Genomic DNA, 21385 nt, shown 5'->3' on the forward strand with positions numbered 1-21385 from the left:
TCAAACACAAACTATTGTGGTCAGGAGGGCTATAGGTAAAGGAATACTTAATCCCTAGAGACGAACACAATGCTATTATTCTGGCAGAACTTTATTGACATTTAGAAAAAGAAAATAAGCCATGTTTTACAGTGTATAGACCTAACAACTAGAATACAAATTCCTGTAATAATAATGATGGAATATAGATTTAGTGCAAAGGAGACTCGGCAATATCCCGGCAATAGACTTCGCCTGTAATACCTCACTAAACATTATAATTTTCCGGCATCCACGCTATCGAAGATACAGTCGCCGCTTGTACCGATCTGTAAGAAATAACGTCTTTTTCTTATATGGATAGGCAGGCAAAGGCCAAAGAACGCCACATGTTACGATCCTTACAAACCCCTGCATCATTCAAATTCAAACATCTCATCATACGAGTGCCGCTCGTATGATGATGTCGCTCAAATAAATTTAAATCAAAGATTCCTGCAGTTGTTGTATTATAAATATTTCGTTATTAACATTATTAGTTAAACATGCTTCAAAACAAGTTTCTCAGGAATCTGCTGCGGAATTTGTGTAGTTTGTTAATTACCGTACTACTGATAACTACTTAAACATTGTTCGTGCTTAATTATACGCTTCTGATCATACTTAGCGTTCGAGCTATTTGTGTAATATGTACTGCATTACTCGCTCGACGATAATACGACATTCAGTCTATCACGTTGACCAAGAGCGAGCTCGAGTCTCTGCATTCCTTAGCACTACCTTACGACACGGACAATTTCCTTCACCGTTAAAAGAACTGATAAATAATTCTATGGTAGTTTCGAAATGGCATGTGTGCAGTGAGCAAAAAATACCCAGCCGTATACCTGAAAGGCAAATACTTTCACCTCTTGACCATTGCTGCTTCGTCGTTTGGACAGGAGGACATTGAACGCATATAAATAGAAATAAAAGGAAGAATATAGTACCGTCGACGACGTAAAGTTTTCCCTCGGTACATTCTTCATTATTTATTTACTTAAACCGTTCTTATAAAAGCACCTAATAACCTTTCATTACAAAGTCCAAGTCCTACTTAAAACACTCGATTACAAACTCGAACCCAATCTACAATTAAAATTATTTCGACTTTACACGGAACAAAAACGAATAATTATTTATACCCATTATACGGTGACATGAGAAAATCGTGGAACAATCGTATTGTGAACTCACAAAGGGTTACCTACTTAAGTGCGAGTCGTAAACAAGGCGTATCTCCCCCCTTACCTCCCCAACCCCCTGGTGATTTCGCCATCTCGAAAAAAATAAATAAAAATAAGTGGGAACGGAAATGAAAAGGGTCAATCTGATCTGAGGAGAGCCCCAGGGGCCTGAGAGCCGACACAACCGCGAATCAATACTGCTTATATACCAAATAGTTATATTATACTGTTGGTCTCGTGAGATCACGATCACGCGTACAAACACATGTGTTTTCTTTGTTATTCCATACCAAATATAATAGAAAAATTTGATTATTCTTGTCTGAATGGATTAGACAGAAAAAGGGCATTTGTTACCATTTTGTAATGCTAGAGGCTCTACCAGTCTTAAAATATTGATAGAATCGCAAATAAATAGCTTTTTGTTTGTTCCTGAATCGAGAATTGCTAAATAGACCATGAATGTTTGCTTTAAGACTAGTTATCAAATGTTATTTCGTCAATGTACATAATCTAGTAATATGTGTCCTCTCCTTTTGCATCAAATAGCTACACTTGACAATGTAAACATTATATCATTCCTCTTTGTAGCTGACTCTGCCCGTTCGACAGATATTTTAAGGGTACATACATAATACATGTATTGTATAAAAAATATACGCTTTCTTCAATTCCACCACACATGAATCGTGAGAATATTGTTGAATCTTAAACACTGTTCCGGTATCATGCAAAAAATACGTTTTGAACAAATTTCACGGTTTCAAACCGTTAACGTTTAACACGAAACGGTTCGACGCGGGAACCACCAATCATCGGAAGTACAGAAATATATTTCGAAGTAAATAATAGTTATTAACAAAAGTGGCCATCATGAAAATTATGGTCATTAGATTAAAAGATGGTGAGTTAAACTCTTTGTCCAAACAACAGGATGCAATCCTGAAAAACGAAATACGATAATAACAATGACATGTATATGGTCAGAAAGCATCTATTATTGTACTCTTAAGCTTCAATTCTACTTTTTATTTCAGTATGGTTATTTAAGAAAGCTGAAACATGTATATAGTTTGTAAGGACTACTGTAATTCACAATTCTCGGAAAAATCATAAATATTTTTATAGCGAATAATTCATACATACATAAAATCACGTTTTTTTTTATAGTGTGAGTGTGAGCGGCAATTGGTACGATCCTTACAAACTTCCTTTACTTCATTCACATCTATACGTTTTTTCATACAGGACCGCCGATTGCGAGTAGGTACTACTAATTCGATATATATAATATAATAATAATAATAAATCATTTTATTTTCAAGCTACAATGGCTCATAGATATATACCTTACAAACTAACATATATATTAAATATATCATATTGTTATTAGTAAATAAATCTTAAGACTATGTTAGTAGCACTTCACTTAAGCACAGTGTCTTTGGTGCTATCCTGTGGTATAAGTCCGCGGAAGCGACGGAATACCACGCCCTGGGGCCAAAAGTCCTCCTTCATGACGAGGGGCAGCACATCGTTTGGGACGCGCACCACGAACGACTTGAATCCGACGTTACGGCGCGCCTCCAACAGCTGCACCCTCATCTGGTACTTGGTCCTCTTACTGATATACGTCACGACATCCTCCTTGTTGATGAGGTAGTGCAGACGTGAGACGTACACCGGTGTGGTCGGTCTCGCGGCTCTTAAGCACGGTGTTGGCTCTTTAGGAGCCGTACCGCTGCGATTCTGGGTTCGTGTGGCGCGCTTTTTCCTTTGAACCTTCACGAAACCCTCGTCGTCTTCGTTCCCATTCCCCGTATCATTTGGTAAGAATTTGGGAACAGCAGTGCTCGCCGTAACGCTCGCAAAGTCTCTTATTTGAGTCTTCACGGGGGCTGCAGGCCGTGGCAGCGGGACGGGGCGAGCGGTTCGCGCGACGTCACATGGTGATGTCACAGGGGCAGGTGCGGGGGTGGGGGGCGCGGGGGCGCTGCACTCCACAGTACGCGACGGATGCGCTGGCGCCGAATATGCTGACGCAGAGTTCGACGACGGCGAATCGACGACTCGCCGGCACGTGTTGACATTCGATGCATCGGGTGTTGACCTAGAAACCGACACCTCAATGCGCAAATCGTTTATTTCTTTACGAAAATCGGTGACGGTATTCTGGGATGCATCTAACTTCACTAGCACATCCGCAAGGCTGGCCTTCAGCGACACGATGTCCTTCAGAAGGCTGGTTACATCGACGTGGTCGAAGGTGACAGGGGGCAGCTTGTGCAGCTCCTTCGCCACAAACGTCGGCACATCGTCGGGATCAGTCTCCTTGAGTAGCGTGATGATGTCTTGGATGCTCTTCTTTGTCCCGTCACGCCGGCGGGACACCATCTTGTCGCGCTTATTCAGCGTCGTGAACAATAGCAGCTTAGCAGCTGCAATGTCCTCTTCACTGAAGTTATACTACAATATAGTGAATAATCTTTCCTAGGAAGATACCAAAGCAGATATTTTCGGAAAATGCTTTAGATCTAACACTACAGGAAATAGGAACGCGAACAGCTTCGCGGATATTAAGAAGTACTTTAAAATAATATTGGTGTAATTATACTAATAATCAAGATAAATGCTTGAGCAATTAGTATTCATGTTCACACAGTATGTATGGGCAGTGCGGGGCAGTGCGGGCGAGTTCACCGTGATTCGATAATTGTTCCAATGAGTCGAATTCGTTCGGCCGCGGGGCTAAACGCACGATCAATGATTAAGGCAGGCAGACATTATGCCGACGCATGCCATCAATTCTATCTGGTATTTAGTTATGTAGAGCTTTATCAACTGAGCAGAGTCCTACGCAACGCTCGTATAATGTAATTTTCAATAATGTTCGTAATAATAAACCTAAAAGACTGAAGACCTAAGCTTATTTGGTGACATTATAAATTGTTTACATAGATTTGATACCTTTTGTGACAATAGAGCAGTATTTCAAACATTTAAATCTGTACCTCACAGACGCCCGTGTACACTGACATGCCACAATAAAAAAAATCTAGCTATTCTGTAAGTCTTTCGTACCATCAGCCGGGCTAATGTATTTCTACCTTTTCCATCCACAATGTCCGTGTAGCTAACTGCTAAACACAATGATCCTTGTTGGAATGGTCGGTACAGTCGTCGTGCGTGGGTCGTGAGCGCATGAGTATTAGCATGAGAGCGTGGCCGCGGGCACCAGCGCGCCCGCCCGCCTGCGTTCGCCGAACTCGCCACACCGAACAATGCACCCCAAACGAAACGCAGCTTCAATTACAAACTTCTATGAACCTCGGTCACAAGAATCGTAATGAAAACCTGTTTTTTTCCACGGACAGTATAATTACATATTTCCTTGAATATGTTTTTAAGTTTCATGCATTTCGATATATCAGTGTCCTTGCGAATTTTTAATCGAAATGATGATCAGCATGTTTCAAAAGTACTGATTGAACCTATTGTTCATTTATTGAACCTGCCTAAAGCAAATTTTATACGTTTGTATTTGAGTATAATACTCTGGGCGGCTACTGTTTTTTTTTACGAACGGAAGCACGTAATAACACGGTAAAACCGGGGAGTCTAACTGAGGACATAATGGCAGCAATCGCGCACGTTTCCGCTTAGACCACCGCGACAGTTTCTGAAAATTTAAAACCTGATACAAAAAGTTTGGTCGGGTCGAGTTTCCAAGTATTAATTGCTTACGGCCATACAACCTTACGACTATCGATCAAGGACGCCATTAAATCAAAACTTTCTATTGCCAAAACTGCTATAATTCAAGCAAACAAAATTGGCAAACTAGCAAAAAATATTTTGGTAAATTCAATAAAGTCGTGGGATAAGTACCGCAGGATTCAGAAACCTGACAGTCACTGTTGACTTCACAAAAAACGTTCGACGCGGAGATGATCACAGATTTATTCCTTAAAATTACAGACGACTGTGCCATTGTGATGGTCTTTTGTTATTTTTTCTCGGCATTTAATAGAAAATCCCCGCTGCGTCGTATTATCTCGGGTTCGGTAGATTAACTCGATAGTAAATTGCTTCTCGCAGGATTATAGGGGAAATAATAAGTTCATGTGTTTAGTGTTCCGTGCGATGCGGACTAAACTCGGCTTGAGTTAAAATTACATTTGGACCCGAGGCTCGAGCACGGTAATCATACAAACACTGTTTTTTACGTATAGAGAGAATTTTAGACGGAGTTTTTTGGACTTACGCGTTTTTGTGGATTAAGTAGATAGTTAAAGTACTTGAATTGTGTTATTTGCTGGAGATCTCATTTCATATCGAACATCTTAATGCACAGGAAGTCTTAAAGCTCATTTATGTTAAAGAGTGTTATTACGTCTTATTACTTACTTGTATCAACAAATCTCTACTATCTACCAGGTGTCGTGTGTTCGATTTCCGGAATAAATATCCGTGTGAACCAGACGTTCAGCATTTTGCCCATATTTTGAATGTTTGCAAAGGATACTGAACAAAATTTCTTTTTAACGGAATTGTGTAAATAATGCTTATGTAGAGTACGCTAAAATAAAAAATACCAAAGTAGCGATCGTAGCAAGTGGCGACTCTACCTCTACGAAAATAAAGCCTTATAATTACATTTACAAGATGTATCTCAAGATTACAGTTTAATCAACGTAATGTCTATCAAAATCGTTAATTATCACGTATTATTACAACAGTTAACATTTCACTACGCCACGACTCGCACTTGACCCCATTTTTTGCGACTTTCTCATGATCTTTACGTAGAACGTTTAGCAACGCGATTATTTTTTTATTTTCCATAAAAACTAAGTACACGGTCCGTTATACAATACACGAAATACTTTGGCAATTATTTCCTAGAGCGATTGTGTCTATGGATTGTGAACTTTCGATAATCTGGTGTCGACTTCGCATCGAGTGCCCACAGATTATAGAAGGATTATCTTTGGTAATCTGTGTGTCTTATGTTAGAATTTACAACGTCCGTGGCGTAGCTCTTGTTGGTCACGATCATTGCAAGCAAGGATCGTAGTTTCCATTTCGATATTGGACTATGCATGATACATAAACTATAGTTTTGAGTATGAATTACTATGTACTTTAAATGTTTGTAAAAGTACACCAGACACATAATCTAATTATCATCTTTAATGATACAAAAAAAGTGCCTGTAATTTAGATTCTTTAGATTTTAATACATAGTTACTTTGTTACAGTTGAACCTAATTAAAGCTTGTAAAAACTCGGCAAGATTAGATCTTTCAAAATACGTTAGGGGCATCAATTTTATCAAAAAAACTCTAGCAATTTGATTCGTAAACGCCTCTCTGTTGCCTTTAAAAATATTTCATAATCGTTCTCTCCTAAACAAACGTCGGTTGTGTGTGTGCGTGTGTCATTTGATCCGTTGTGTGTGTGGCTGGTGCGCCGTGTCCAGTTTCATCAGATCGCATGCTACACGCTGGACCACATAGTATCGATGACCCGCGCCTGGTCTACCAACTGTTACTTCAGCTTCAAATTTTATGCTTCGATTACTACACTGTATATTATATAGACATTTTTGAACTGTTCAAAAATAACCAACTAACAAAACCTTAAAATTTTCGCAATGTTTGTTTACTTGCGAAAGTTATATTACATGGTAAATAGTCTCGTGATTTCAGGTTAACTTAAATTTCGACATCTTTATGTGCGGTAAATACAAAATCAATTACTTACCTAATGAGTACTAGACACTAATAGGTGGTTTATGAAATAAGCTCTATTTATAAGCTCGTATGACGTTATCAACTTGTGAAAAAGTTGTAATTTCTTGTTTTGGTTCAGTAATAGAGTTGACATTCATGCCCTTCGTGGAATAAACTTCCTCTCCGTGTCTTATAACGTGGCACCTATCTACTACTAAATCAACAAGCATTTACTTGTAGATCAAGTAAATGCTTGTTGATTTTCTTGGTAAACACTACGTAACAAGCCTCTCACTATTTATTGGAAATATTACCAAATTACTGCTACTGAGAACTATTTAACACTTCCTGATCCGCCAGTATTATGTGAATACCCAATAACGTCATTATTACATATTACATTTTGAACTAAGAATCACTTTGAATTATGGAAAATTAGATAAATCCTTCTCTTTGGTATAGAATATCTGATTTTGAAACAGCCCTATCTCTTTTGTGCTCTTGTTGGTATCCTCTAAACATTATGCAGCGATCTAAGCAATTGTTTGACTTGCTTTTAGGCTTATCCGTGACTATGTGCTAGTATTGGTATTTATAATCGACCCAAATAAAAGGCTTGACACATAGCTATAGTGTATCTCACAACTGGTTGAGTCGCTCCAAATGTTATTAAACGTGATCATCTGCAGATGAACAAGGCTTGATATGAAAAGAGTCTGGTTTCTGCCGGCACTCCATTGTGTGTCGACTGGCTCGGCCACGTCGTGTATACGCCTGTATACCTTTATTGTGTCTTATTGTTCCGCGCAAGGTATTTATCTTGATCCCCTACTCGTATCTTGATTTATACGGACTCTATGGAGATGGTGCTGCTTTTGCAAAATTGAAGCTTATGTGCAACATAATGGTTTACTGTACTTTTGTTCGAGGTAGTGCAGTTAGACTGGATTTAATTCTATCTGCCAAAATGTAATAAGTAATCTTAACTAATCAGAACTGTCCTTAAATTTCAGTTAATTTTTAATATCTATTCGAACTTTCTCGACTACTTCAGCTAGAAGTTTGCTTACAATTACATGGAACCACACAATACCCATTTGTAGTCTTATTATAATACAAATAGAATAGTTGGCCTTTCTGCAAACAAGATTCTTGTACTACTGAAGTATTTGATAAATGTCCAACGCGATGACGTGGGAAGAGGGAATCTTAGCGAGTTCGTGTGACGCATGCAACCGAGGACGTCTCGACTCATTATGATGGCGACTGTTTACTGATGGAGTGACGGCACGCCGTGCTGGTGCCAACTGCTACACGAGACCATCAGCAGACACAAGCGGTGACGTCTCCACGACTCATGGTCCGCTTATTATCAGCATCATGTTGAAGGCACATGATATTCTAACTAACGTTTCGTAACTCAACAGCCTTGTTCTATATCCTACGAGAATTACTGGAACCTTGCCCCGAGTCCTCGCCCACTAAGAAAACAGTTTAAAACCATTACTCTTGTCGCCCTTACTCGGTTAGCGTCTCATAATAGCGCCGTTTATCATCCTAATGGAAATTAATCTTTACCAGCTCACTTCCTTATATCGTGAGACAGCCGTGAGCGGCGCGGCGTGAGCTCACGTCTGTGAGTGTGAACTTGTATGTAAAGTGAGCGCAGTGGCGCAAGTGCCGACGCTCTTGTCTAATATTTTGAACTTCTTTGTAGTCAGCTGTTTGACAATCGCGCCGCTCCCCGCCTCCACCCCCGGGACACGTCGCGCCACCCCCTAAGCCGCCCTCGCCGCCCCGCACCGCCGCCCCCGTACGTCAGCCGGGTGCGTAGTGCATCTCTGCGCAAGGCTCGCAGTTACGAGCCTTCGCCATTTTTATCGATCTGTCGATGAATTTCGTGGTCGGCGACGTCGGGTCGCCGTCGAGTCCCGCCACCGCGCGCCCCGGCGCCCGCCGACGCGCTCAGCGGGAGCGGCGCCCGCGCCTCCGCCGCCGCCGGACCGCTCCGCGACGTCACACACACGCGAGGTGCAGCCCGCTCCCGCGCCCGGCGGCGGCGCAGGGGCGAAGTCCCGGCCGCAGCGGGGGGCGGCACCGGGATGAACGGCTCCCCGGCGGCGGGGCGCGGGGCGGGGCGGCCGCACGGCGCAGGCGCGCGGGGCGACGGGCGCCAGTCTCGCGGCCGCCGCCACCCTGCGCGCACGTGTGCGCGCTGAGCTCGGCCCCAACAATCAGCTGATCGGCGCGCGCCCCGCGGCGCACATGCCGTGAGGCCGCGTCCGCCGCCATGACGGGCTACGCCCGCGGCGAGGCCGACTTCGCCGCCGCCGACCGCTTCCGCCGGGACGCGCGGCCCGCCTCGCTCGCCCCCAAGGACTACTCGGTGCCTTTACACGTAGACTGCAGTATCGAATACGAGCTTCCCGACTGTGCCAAGCCGCCGCAGGGCGTCAAGATCGAGCCGCTGCTCATGATCCACCCCTCGCACTTCCGGAGGCTCGAGAGCCTGCGGCGCGTGCCGTTCGTGAACAACCTGCCGCGAGGGGACGCCGCCGCCGCCGCCGCCGTGACGCCGGGCCGCGGCGCCCGGGCTCCGCGCGGGGCCCGGCGCTGCTGCCGCGCGGCGCCCGCGCCGGCCGCCCCGCCGCCACAGCCGCAGCCGGCGGCTCGAGCACGGGGCCCGGCGGAGGAGCCGGCGCTGTGCTACCGCTTCGAGTCGTACGGCGCCGAGGGCGCGGGCGGCAAGCTGGCAGCGCGGGCCCGGCTCAAGCCGCTGGCGCACCCCTACCTGCCGGCCGAGGCGCTGGACTGTGATATGGGCCGCGCGCTGCCGCCCGCCGCGCACTACGAGCGCTTCGACAAGCGCGCGCTGCAGCAGCTGCCGATATACATGTAGCCCAGCGGCGCCGGCGCGGGCCCGAGTCTCTGTGATGTTTCCTTGTAATTAGTTAGAGTGATAAGTGTCCGCGGACGAACCTAATACCAAATAGTACCTATGTACGTTGATATTGTTTAAACGTTGATTTATGTGTTGTTGTACCGGACGATTATGATGTGTTGTCTCGCCGAGGACTGGACGTTTCGTCAGTTTCGTGTTATCGTTTCGGTCGGGGCCGCGGTCGCCGGGCGGCGTCTCCGGGCTCCGGGCCGGCCGACGACCGGCGCGTCGACGCTAGTGCATACCCACCAACGAAATATTTATTCGCAAACGCAGTAACCGACGCTTCACGATTAAATTATTGTACCGTCGCCGATTCGTTGCGTATTCTGTATAAGATATCATATCGATAATTATATGTTCAAAAATTGTATTATAATAAATATGTACCTATAGAGTAAAAAAAATGAAAGTGAGAAAAATATAATTAATAAACTAGACATAGTTATGTTTTGGAATAGGTGATGAGTTCTAGAGCAGTCCCGAACGGTAATTAGAATCGTACTCTACTCTCATTTTGTAAGCGGTTATGTTTGTTAAAATTATATATAAAGAGTCCTCTGATGAATAGTCTGATTAACGAATATTCGGCATGTAAAAGTCTTTATAAAACGCTTACTTAGCATATCATAGTATTATATTGTGTCATAGTCCAATGCCAAAAATATAACTATCTTTTTACAAAAATCCCTAAAACATAGTTTTATTTGAGTACCTCCATGCGGTCGGTGAGTGACGAGGCCGAGGGTGCGACACCCGGTGCGACAGTGTGATAATGCGCCAGTCAGTGTGTGATATGTATATGTTATGTCAGTGCTAGTTGCCAGCAATCAGGATACATGTACCGTGCAGTGCCCACACCGACATCGACACCCGGCGTCACCACACCACGGACAGTGTAAGTAACGCTACCACTCAACCACTGGACTTTACACTAACGACCATCTGTGCCCACTCAAACAACATCTATACGATCTACACGATCTACACATACCGAGTGATTATGCAAATGAACACTATCTACCTCAAACGATCCCATATTTCCTACTAATGATAATCTTTTGAGTAAGTGCCTATCTGTGCGCAGATAGCGGCCGAGACATTCCTATCTGTGCCTAGATGTTTAATTATAAATAACAGCTGATTGCACACGTACTCACATAAACTCTCAGATAATTATATTTATACAAATGACACTTATCAAATACTATCAATCAATACGTTTATTGTTGAGGAATTACATCTAAACTTGCCAATGATTGCCGAAAGCCGAAAACAATGCGTGACTTTTGACAGCTGTAGTGTTGCGCAGCATTCAATAGTCATATTATCGATAACTAATAAATTTTCTGTCACTCAACCATTAATCTTGATAACGTGTTGTTTTATAAGTAGATAGGAAGGTATGTTGCTTATTTGGCAACTGACAAAAAATAACAGCGGCTCGAAGATATTTATTGATGTTCCAAGTAAGGCTTATAAATAAAATGCTTGAACATGAATAATGCCAAGAAATCGGTGTGTAATGGCAACAATATGCCTGTGGTCATTGTAAGAACATATAAATAAGGCGAGGGACCAGTTTACAATTCTCATAAATTGGTATTTGTTGGAAGATTGCTTACATTTATATCTCCATAAACGTGTTGGTGGAGTAATTTACTGGCAGGCATTCTGTCGCTTATGTGGAGCGCTGGCTCGTGTCCGCTCGTACACATGCACCACGACCACCACTACCTCTACCACTACTACATAGTACTGAGTACATTGAGTACATACTGCACGATTACTCCGCGCAGGTAATTAATCACGACAGACTAATGTCTGGCTTACATTTTAATGTTAATGTTGAAACTGCCTTTGAAATACATTATGTTCTGACGTTCACAATAACTCTCTCGTTTCTCAGATTCGATAAGGACGATATCCGTCCGCGCTAACGTTGAATGGAATATAAAAAGTATTCAAAGAAGACAGTTGTTAATTTACATAATATACGATGACTATGTAGATACGATACCTGGTACTGTGGCCAGTGGGTAGGTGACACTCACCTATATGTCATGCTCATGCTGCGTGCTCTCTCGTGTCGGGAGAGATCACAATAAATACATATTTCATTATAAGCGGCTTCTGCGTACTATTGTACATTTAAATGTCTTAACATTCATGGAAACGTAGATTTATACTCGTTGTATAGCTTTGTGTTGTTCTATTTTCTCATTTGTATGAATTCAGGCGCGCAATAAATACTGAACAATAGGTTTATTATGTTCACAGCGTAAAATGGAACAATAGTGTTCTAGGCCCGATATAATTACAAGTGTGGAGCGATTGAACTTTTCGCCGCTGTCGACTCACTCTCTATTGTTTCGTTCTCAATGACAACACTTCCAAAATATCCACTAAACAAAAGCGTAGCGCACACCACACCGCCACACCACCACGCAGACACACCGCGCCGCGCCGCGCCGCTATTCATTCCACATTTTATTTTCTGTTTGAAAGGCACTTACACACAATGAGTCGTGAATAATCTACAATAGCTGTTGGGAAAGAAATTATTCATACTGAGTCGCCATTCAGGGAAATAAGACTTTAGACGGAACCATTATAATAAAACTTGATTATTATGATTCGTTACATTCGTGCGAACGTCGAGGCAATTAGTGGTACCGAGTCTAATTAAGATGCAGTCGAATAGATTTAAAGTGCACGCAGCGGGGTACTGTCTGTGGCCCCGTGTGGACTGCGGTACAGTGAGAGATGTGGTCACGTAGCGAGCGGCAAATCGTCCATTACCGGGCACGCACGCGGCCGCCTGCACGCCCATCACCCGCCTGCTCTCTCGACATCGAGAGCGCCGAGAGCGTACCTACTCCATTATCCGACATCAGAGCGAGCGACGCCGTTAAATTAGCATCCACGTAATAAACACGAAATAAACATCGAGACTAATGGATGATTGGAGCGAGCGGCCGCTCCGAGCCGCGCCGTGCCGCGCCGCGCCGCGTGCTCGCCGCGTGCACTGCCCGCGCTGCACGATGCGCCCCGGCACGCCACCCGCTCGCAGCCGAATTAAACTTATATTTATTTTATCTTTGCAGCGATAATAAAAAGTTTATTGTTACTTTTTATGGGTGTGATATTGTCCGCTCAGATTCGTGCGTCGCCGTTATCTCGCCCCGGGTTACTTTACTTACATTTAGCTACAATAGTAATTAAATATAATATTTTAATGGCGGTGGATTTCATGGCACATTCTTGTTTAGTTTTATAGAGGCGGAGCGTACCTCCCGGGACCTCACAGTATCTCTTTATTGCGCAGTTTATTTGCGTACCGACTATTTATTAGCTCTAGACTGTTCAATTTACTGGCGTGCCATTAGGCAATTTAGACGACTATCTTATTGATAAGCATAAAAGCTTTCAAAGTAATACGTGCACATGTAATCTCATATATTGCGGGCAGTAAAACTGGCAGTAACAGTAATCGGCAGACTCGCACGAAGCGAGACGTTTAAGATAAGAGCACTCGTAATAACGATCGCGAATTATAACGAGCGCCTTCGTCACGCTCTGATAACGCGATCACCAGCTATTCTGTAATTACCGCCTTCCTCGGAACGCATTACACGCCACTAGTTACAGTTAAACATCGAGCTCACCTGGTGCTCACGATGGTGCTCAGTGCTCGCTACTCGCTGCGGGTGAAATTCGATTCCCGAAATGCGAGTATAATTTATCGTCGGTATTATCTCTCGTAAAACGAAAACCCAATTTATGTACGTCCGCCACCCGCCGTCATAAAACATAATATTATCGACGTCGCCCCCCTCCCTAGGCGATCACGAAACTAAGCAAGCATCGGCCATTTTAAGTACCGAACTTGACAGGCGGGCGTGGAGCGCGTCCCGCTCGCTCGCACTACACTCGCACCGGGTGCGAGAGAGACAAACTAACGAGCGGAACTCTTTTATGTGCCCGCTCCGGAACCGGGAGCGTTCTGCACCATCTCACGTTATTTTATAAATAAGCGCGACAACTGAACCGCGCTCTTCTAACACCACGCTCCAAACACCATGGATTTATTTTTGTCGATAACGGCGTACCGAGTCTGTCGATAAGGTGTAATTTCACATGACTAGATAATGCGCTCGGATAAATTAAAAGTCAGTATTGCATGTGGGATAATAACATTGTACGGCAGTGTCGTTGCACCGGTAGATATGTAGCGTCGGCGTGGCAGCGTGGCGGGCGACCTAGTGCGATCAGCTGATTGGGCGCGCGGGCGTGTGCGGGTGTGTGCGGCGCGGAGCGGGGGCGCGCCGCGTGCCGACAGCGCACTCACACACGCGCGCCGCACAGCTGATACCGGCCGAGATAACACGCCGCCGCCGACCGCCGCAGACCGCCGCCCGCTCCACGTAATTAAAGGAACCGTGCAGCTTCCAAGCCTCGCAACATTGCTATCCTCTCGTGTCCTCCACTCTCAGATTTAAAATTACTCTTCGCATTCGGAAAGTAGTGAGGCTGGTATGACCATTGACCTCCCACGTAGGTTTGACTTTTATTCTCACACCTCTGACTTTTAAAGTTATAACAGTAATATAACAGTGATAGATAATATTTATTACGATTATTTCGCATAATGACAGTGACTTCAAACAATACGGCTGACAGTTGTCGAAACAGCTTTCTATATTTAGGACCATAAATACAAACTTGACCACGTATTCTCTCCTACAACAAACTATTTATTTATAAATTCTGAGAAGGGTTCCGTGCCCTTCCAAGACATGTGGTACTGCAATTAAATGAAAAATTCCACCACAATTAAACTTCATATACAATTTTACGCATTATTAAACTCAATGGCAGGCGGACGGCGGCAGGACAAAATGAATGTTAGTCAACGGTGAGTTACGAGTCGTAACGCTAATTTTAACATCGGTAGATTGTTCTACGAACATTACTCACGGCGTGGCGAAATAAAAATAATTGCGAATGTTTACTAACTGAGCGCACATTGCATACAATTGCATAGGATCGATCATGAGCGTGACTCTACAGCGTACAGTACTGTACACGTTTACATGTACGCTGTGCTGAAGTCCGCGGCGCACGGTGGATCGAAAATCGGCTGTAGAAGACATAGGATCTCGATGTCGTGAATGTTATTTTTTTCGCTGGAAATGACTTCTGCTGATCATTACTATTATAAAAAATGACATATGAAGTAATTGTATGCACAAATGGAAGAGTTATAATTTTTTTAAGAAAAATTTGTATGGAGCTGACATGAAAAATGAGAATATCTCTGGAATCGCAAGGTTGGCCGTTATATCCTCGCACACTGATATAGTACTATTTATTTGTGAATTTTTGACATACTTTATATCGCGGAATCACTTGCGATTTTTTTTCTAAAAATCGGCAAAATTTTCAAAAAAACAATTTTGTTTATGATACATTTTAATGCTTAAATGCGACTATAATAAGTGTAATTTACAATATTTTTTATGCTTAGACCAAAACATTCTAAGAAATCACACAATCGTATTACTCCTCCTCGAATGGTGCTCTCTGAACCTCGTATAATCTTTGTTTCGGGCCTCTGAAGCTTCTTCCGAAAGACTTCCAATTGTTACAATAGCATTAACTGCAATTATGTCCCCTCGGTTAATCAACAATTTGTGGACGGTTGAAGACATGCAGTAGGTACCCATCGTACAATTCCAAGTATTTTTCAGTGGTTGTTCTAGCGTATTCTTTAAATTTCTGCACGTATTTAAACTCTCCAGATGTGATAGCTCTCAGAATCACAGCAAATCTGCGAATTACGTTTATGACCGGTTTGGTTCCATTAAAGTTGACAGCTGACGGTGATACCGTATGGGTGAATCCAAAACCCTGCTCACCACCTATGTATTGCCGTCCAGTCCAGTTTAGTTTTGCGAAATAATCCAAAGAAGTTGTCATAAATGAAAAAACTGCAGTGGATAACAAAATTAAAGCTCTCGTTCCCTCACAATGTCGAAGACATGAAATTAGTCGACCAAAAACTCATCCAAGATCGATCAAAGGTTGAGATCATCTTTGAATTAATCTTGGATGAGCTTTTTTCTTGGATGCAATAACTCTTGATGGCCTTCTCCTCTTGCAGACCACTTTTTAAAGTCGAGACGAAGCGCTATGTGTAGAAGACATTTCATCACATTAATGCGAGCACGAAGTGATGTTTATCCGAACACGCCAGAAGAAACGGTTTTTGACGCAATGGCATCTAAGTCATCTAACTTATTCATTTATGTGGGCTTAGCCAAACACAGGTAGCAGGCCGCATTTGACTTCGCTTCAGACAGATATGTACAAATTTTGACATCAATCATCGTCATCACCAATTGGTCGACTAATTTCATGTCATCGACATATTGAGGGAACGAGAGCTTCAATTTTGTTATCCACTGCAGTTTTTTCATTTATGACAACTTCTTTGGATTATTTCGCAAAACTAAACTAGACTGGAAGGCAATACAGAGGCGGTGAGCAGGGTTTTGGATTCACCCGTACGGTATCATCGTCAGCTATCAACTTTAATGGAACCAAACAGGTCATAAATATGCTGGAATCATCTTGACCACTCATTATGTTTTGCTTATATCTACTTTAATTAATTGTTTATCTTGTCGTTACAAGTTCAGTATTTGGATTATATGAAGACCTAATAACAACCGCTGAAAAATAGTTGGAACTGTACGATGGGTACTGCATGTCATCAACAGTCCACAATTTTTTGATAAACGGAGTAAATGCTATTGTACCATTTGGAAGTCTTTCGGAAGAAGCTTCAGAGGCCCGAAACAAAGATTATACGAGGTTCAGAGAGCACCATTCGAGGAGGAGTAATACGATTGTGTGATTTCTTAGAATGTTTTGGTCTAAGCATAAAAAATATTGTAAATTACTCTTATTATAGTCGCATTTAAGCATTAAAATGTATCATAAACAAAATTGTTTTTTTGAAAATTTTGCCGATTTTTTAAAAAAAAATCGCAAGTGATTCCGCGATATAAAGTATGTCAAAAATTCACAAATAAATAGTACTATATCAGTGTGCGAGGATATAACGGCCAACCTTGCGATTCCAGAGATATTCTCATTTTTCATGTCAGCTCCATACAAATTTTTCTTAAAAAAATTATAACTCTTCCATTTGTGCATACAATTACTTCATATGTCATTTTTTATAATAGTAATGATCAGCAGAAGTCATTTCCAGCGAAAAAAATAACATTCACGACATCGAGATCCTATGTCTTCTACAGCCGATTTTCGATCCACCGTGCGGCGCTCTCGTATAACTGCACATAGTACACTGCACATTACAGAACATTTACTTTAACGTATGTGGACGACTCTATGCTGCGCTTTTAAGTTCAAAGCAAGCATTCACTTAAAAGCATTCCTTTACGTTTTGCGACGTTTGTATTTACTGACGTGCACGAATCCGTTTGTGAGATAGTATTGAGCGTAGATGTTAAATTAATAAAACACTGACATTATAGAGTACTTCCATCATGCAACGTTTCAAGTAAATGTTAATGTATTTCACTTCAAGAGCCGTTCTCTCGTTCCTTTCGTCGTCGTTTATTTGTACGTCAGTCAGATGGACGCTAAGTAATCGACATTTACATAAAATAACACTCCATCGGAAGCGGATCGTTCGTCTCAGACGTCTCTACATATTTAGCTTTAAGCCCAAACATCCATTAATGTATAAACGAGCACGAGGTCGCTTCACTTTGATTATTTGATTCAACACCCATTCCTGTCAGATCACACAATTGATTCCGTGGCCGTGACATATTAAAAGGTTAATAAAGGAAATAATTCTGTCATATCTAATAGCGAGCAGTATTACAGTCCTATACGAGTGACACTAATATTGTTAGTAATGGTAGTATGTAATGAGAGGTGGTTATGAGAACAGTGTGAGCTCAGGAGAGCTGACGCAGGTGTTGGGAGGTGCTCGTGTTATGGATTCTTCGTTGCTACAAACACATTGTCGCATTCACACAAAAAGGCGGTGTCGTCAGCTCCACCAGTAACAAAGTATTGTGCGAGCGACGTGTTCGAAAACACGTTCGATTCTTTTGTTAAACGTTGGTAGTGCTCGCAAATCCGCGCTGTTTGTAAACGCTCGGCGGAAGCGGCGCTCGCGGAGAAACAACGCGTTATCGTTCCAAACTGTTAATATTTTACAAATATGTTCAGTAAACTGTACTATTTCTGCGTTGTATTTGTGTGGCTGAGGAAACATTCCATTGTATCACACGTAGTCACGAGTCGATGGTCGATAAGATGTTCGCCGGATGTTTTACAGCGGACCACGGCTGTGACACGTGAGAAACCGGTGCAATTACTGCCACAATTATTCATACTTATACTGTTACACACTTTTATTGCTAAACATAATAATACATGAGTGTCAAACGGTGACTTGAACGAGTTTATTTTATGCTCGTTACATTCTTGAGAATGTTCAACTGCTCAAATGCTTGACGCGTGGGATTTATTAGAAGTGCAGCGAACATTACTTTACTTGTATGTTCTATAAAGTGAACGCAACATTTTGCTTGTATAATATACACCTACATTGTAACAATCCTAAACATTCGTTCTAAATTCTTAAAAATAAAAGTGAATGTTCTAACACATCATAATCTGTGAAACGCTCTGTCGTTTAAAGCAATACATCACTATCAAAATGTGAAAACAAAATACTTAAAAAACACATCCTTTTATACCTAAGCACCTTTCTACAAATGATCATCACGATAACTATGAAACAATCTGCACAAGATTGCACCGGTATAATGGCAACTTTCTCCAATGACTACATTATAAATGTTAAACATTTAGCGACGCTACGTCGCGGCGTCGGTACACGTTCCCGCATCATTGCGAACATGGCACGACAAACGATTACAGCCACTATATTGTATACTGGTCGATGTAGCAATAGAACAACATATTTAGTTATTCGCTTCAAAATAACTTAATGCTAAAGGCAATCGAAAGCTTATGACTGGTCCTTTCGCAGGGTGTCCACTCGAACCCAATTTATGCCTTGAGGAACGCTCTTTTGAAATATAATTAATCGGTCATCTTTTCAGCTAGGTGTGGTACGCTTATCTAATAACTTACTAACAAGTAGGTGTAGCCAAGAGCCTCAATTAAATATATCGTGACGGCTATCTCGAAGATAAGTTATCGTACGTTAATTAATTCATTACACCAGCTCTTTCGCATCCATTCTCTTTTGGACCTCGAAATTTCATGTTCCGCTCATTATAGACCACCGGCACCGTCACAATTACTCGTTAATGCTCTTAAAACTCGTAATGCTCTTAAATTATACCCACATCTCACACTTAATGGTACATAATTACGCAATATACTTAAACGGGAACCAATTAAGCAAGTTTTCTCGTTATTTGAAAGTAATACGGTTTCGATATTTATTAAAAAGTCATGTAAAATGGGTATTTTATCTGCACGAGTTGTGAAATCACGACGTGAACGAGTGCAGGGTATCAAACTGTAAATACGACTATTAAAATGTCATTAAGTAATGTTATTGAGAACGTTCGGGAAAGTGTCACCGCGCTATGTAATGTACCGACATACGAATTATGACGGAACGTACGAAATTAAGCCCAAAACAATACTGACTATGACTTGATCTCCCATCTAACCTAAAGATGGGAAACATACGTCATAACTTAATAATTTTCGTATTTCTACTCAAAGGAATAGGCAAACCAAATAAATGCATTTTTACTTCTTCCTTTCTATATCTATAGTCCACCTTCAGACCTTCCGTTGTAAACAGAGAACATCGCCGATAATTTCAATGTTTACATGACGCTTTAATCAAACAGCAATCTGAATTTAGCTTGCTATTAAATACGAGTATACCATCCCTACATAATTCGACGTGATTCACTTAAAAATATTTGGAAAATTTAAGTTCGAAAAACAGTTCTGAATGAAATTTTCTGCGTTGTTCAAATTTTCAACATAACCATTGGTTAATTAAGTTAAACTTTAATACATAGCAGGACATTGTAGCTAATAATGAAGGCGAGTTCATCAGATATCGCTTAATTACACGGATTATATTAATTAAGTTGGTGCAGTATGTTTTAATTGAAAACTCGTGTTTTTGTTCAACATATGTTGATTCTATACGTATGAGTAAGGTCTTACTCATCGACGGAGATAATACAAAAATTTGGAATCTCAAGCTATAATACTTTAGGTATTTACTTTTAATCAATATCTTGACAATTTTGTGCCAAGTTAAGATAACCGTAACAGTTTAAAATATATATCTATAAGCGGCTTAAAAACTTTAATTAGTTTCACATAAAACCGCGAACTGGGTTTTATGTGAAACTAATTAAAGTTTCCTTCACCGTGTGTGGATATTATTCTTTTAGCGAAAAACAGTCCTCTCGCGGGATATAATACTATCTTTAAAAATGTAAATTCATAATTGATCATTGAAATTGATAAAAATAATGATATTGCAGGGTTAGTACGTATTTATAGAGGGACGGTATGCTCTTGAAAGTGAGTTGATAGCTTCGGCTTATATTGCATTCGGTCGCGGATGTTAGTAATTCGAACATTCACGTAAATAGCGCCACTATTTACTTCTTACTCACTGCTCAGTTCTCAGACATCATTAATATCACTCGGCTCTTCATTCCTCGCTCATATATCACATCCGCTACTAGTTCTTTTATAATTCCCTCTTTTTCAACATAATTGGTGTGTCGCTGCTGAATGTGAGGTCTCGGTATCAGTTCCCAGGTCAGGCAAAGCTTTTTTATGTTTTATATTATATTATAGTAGGGTTAAGTAACGTGGTATATTATTTCAATAAGCTCGTTATCTAGGAAACGTAGCATATACACCTCTCTTTACACCTTTAAGTTCATTGAATGTAGCCTTAATTAAATGACATTGGATTTCCAAAAAAGGGTATAATGTCCGGAATTTTATCAGTTCCTTGTAAATTAGCTCACAATGCTATTGACATTAATTGTACGTAAATATTTTTCCGGCTTGTTACCGAGAATTACAGAACACAAAAACACAATGCCATCTTTTAACTTTAATTTTAATGCTTAAATGTATTTCGACAAACATATCGCTGATTGCAACTTGCATACCTACCTACTTTAATTTTACAAGGTAGATGAATGTTGCACTAGATATACAAATATAGCAGTAGGACGGCTACCTACCACTATTGACTAGACTATCAAGTATCTTCAAATTAATGTATGAAAAATGCATCAATTCCGCAAGTAAAAAAAAACACAATTTCTCTTGTAATCGACGAAGGTAGTGCCTTTAAAAAGAAACGTTGGTAACATTTACAAACATAAATGTCATTTACGTGTCAATATTTGACTTGAACGAAAAAA

The 21385-nt window shown here is 41.5% G+C and overlaps 2 protein-coding genes across 2 annotated transcripts; one reads left to right on the forward strand and one right to left on the reverse strand.

Moving 5' to 3' along the window:
- Positions 1–2630: 2630 nt before the first annotated feature.
- On the reverse strand, positions 2631–3599 carry LOC142981291 (uncharacterized). The gene has a single exon (XM_076127087.1). It carries the CDS (start codon positions 3597–3599, stop codon positions 2631–2633), a length of 969 nt encoding a protein of 322 aa, XP_075983202.1.
- A 5504-nt stretch (positions 3600–9103) lies between these two features.
- Positions 9104–10577, forward strand: corto (centrosomal and chromosomal factor corto). The gene has a single exon (XM_076126802.1). It carries the CDS (start codon positions 9231–9233, stop codon positions 9837–9839), a length of 609 nt encoding a protein of 202 aa, XP_075982917.1. The 5' UTR covers positions 9104–9230; the 3' UTR covers positions 9840–10577.
- The last annotated feature ends 10808 nt before the right edge of the window (positions 10578–21385 follow it).

Source organism: Anticarsia gemmatalis, chromosome 19, assembly GCF_050436995.1.
Source record: "Anticarsia gemmatalis isolate Benzon Research Colony breed Stoneville strain chromosome 19, ilAntGemm2 primary, whole genome shotgun sequence".
Taxonomy (NCBI): Eukaryota; Metazoa; Arthropoda; class Insecta; order Lepidoptera; family Erebidae; genus Anticarsia; species Anticarsia gemmatalis.

What these genes read in the sequence shown, in the direction of transcription:
- LOC142981291 (XM_076127087.1), bottom strand. Translation starts at nt 3,599, where the DNA reads ATGGTGTCCCGCCGGCGTGACGGGACAAAGAAGAGCATCCAAGACATC.
- corto (XM_076126802.1), top strand. Translation starts at nt 9,231, where the DNA reads ATGACGGGCTACGCCCGCGGCGAGGCCGACTTCGCCGCCGCCGACCGC.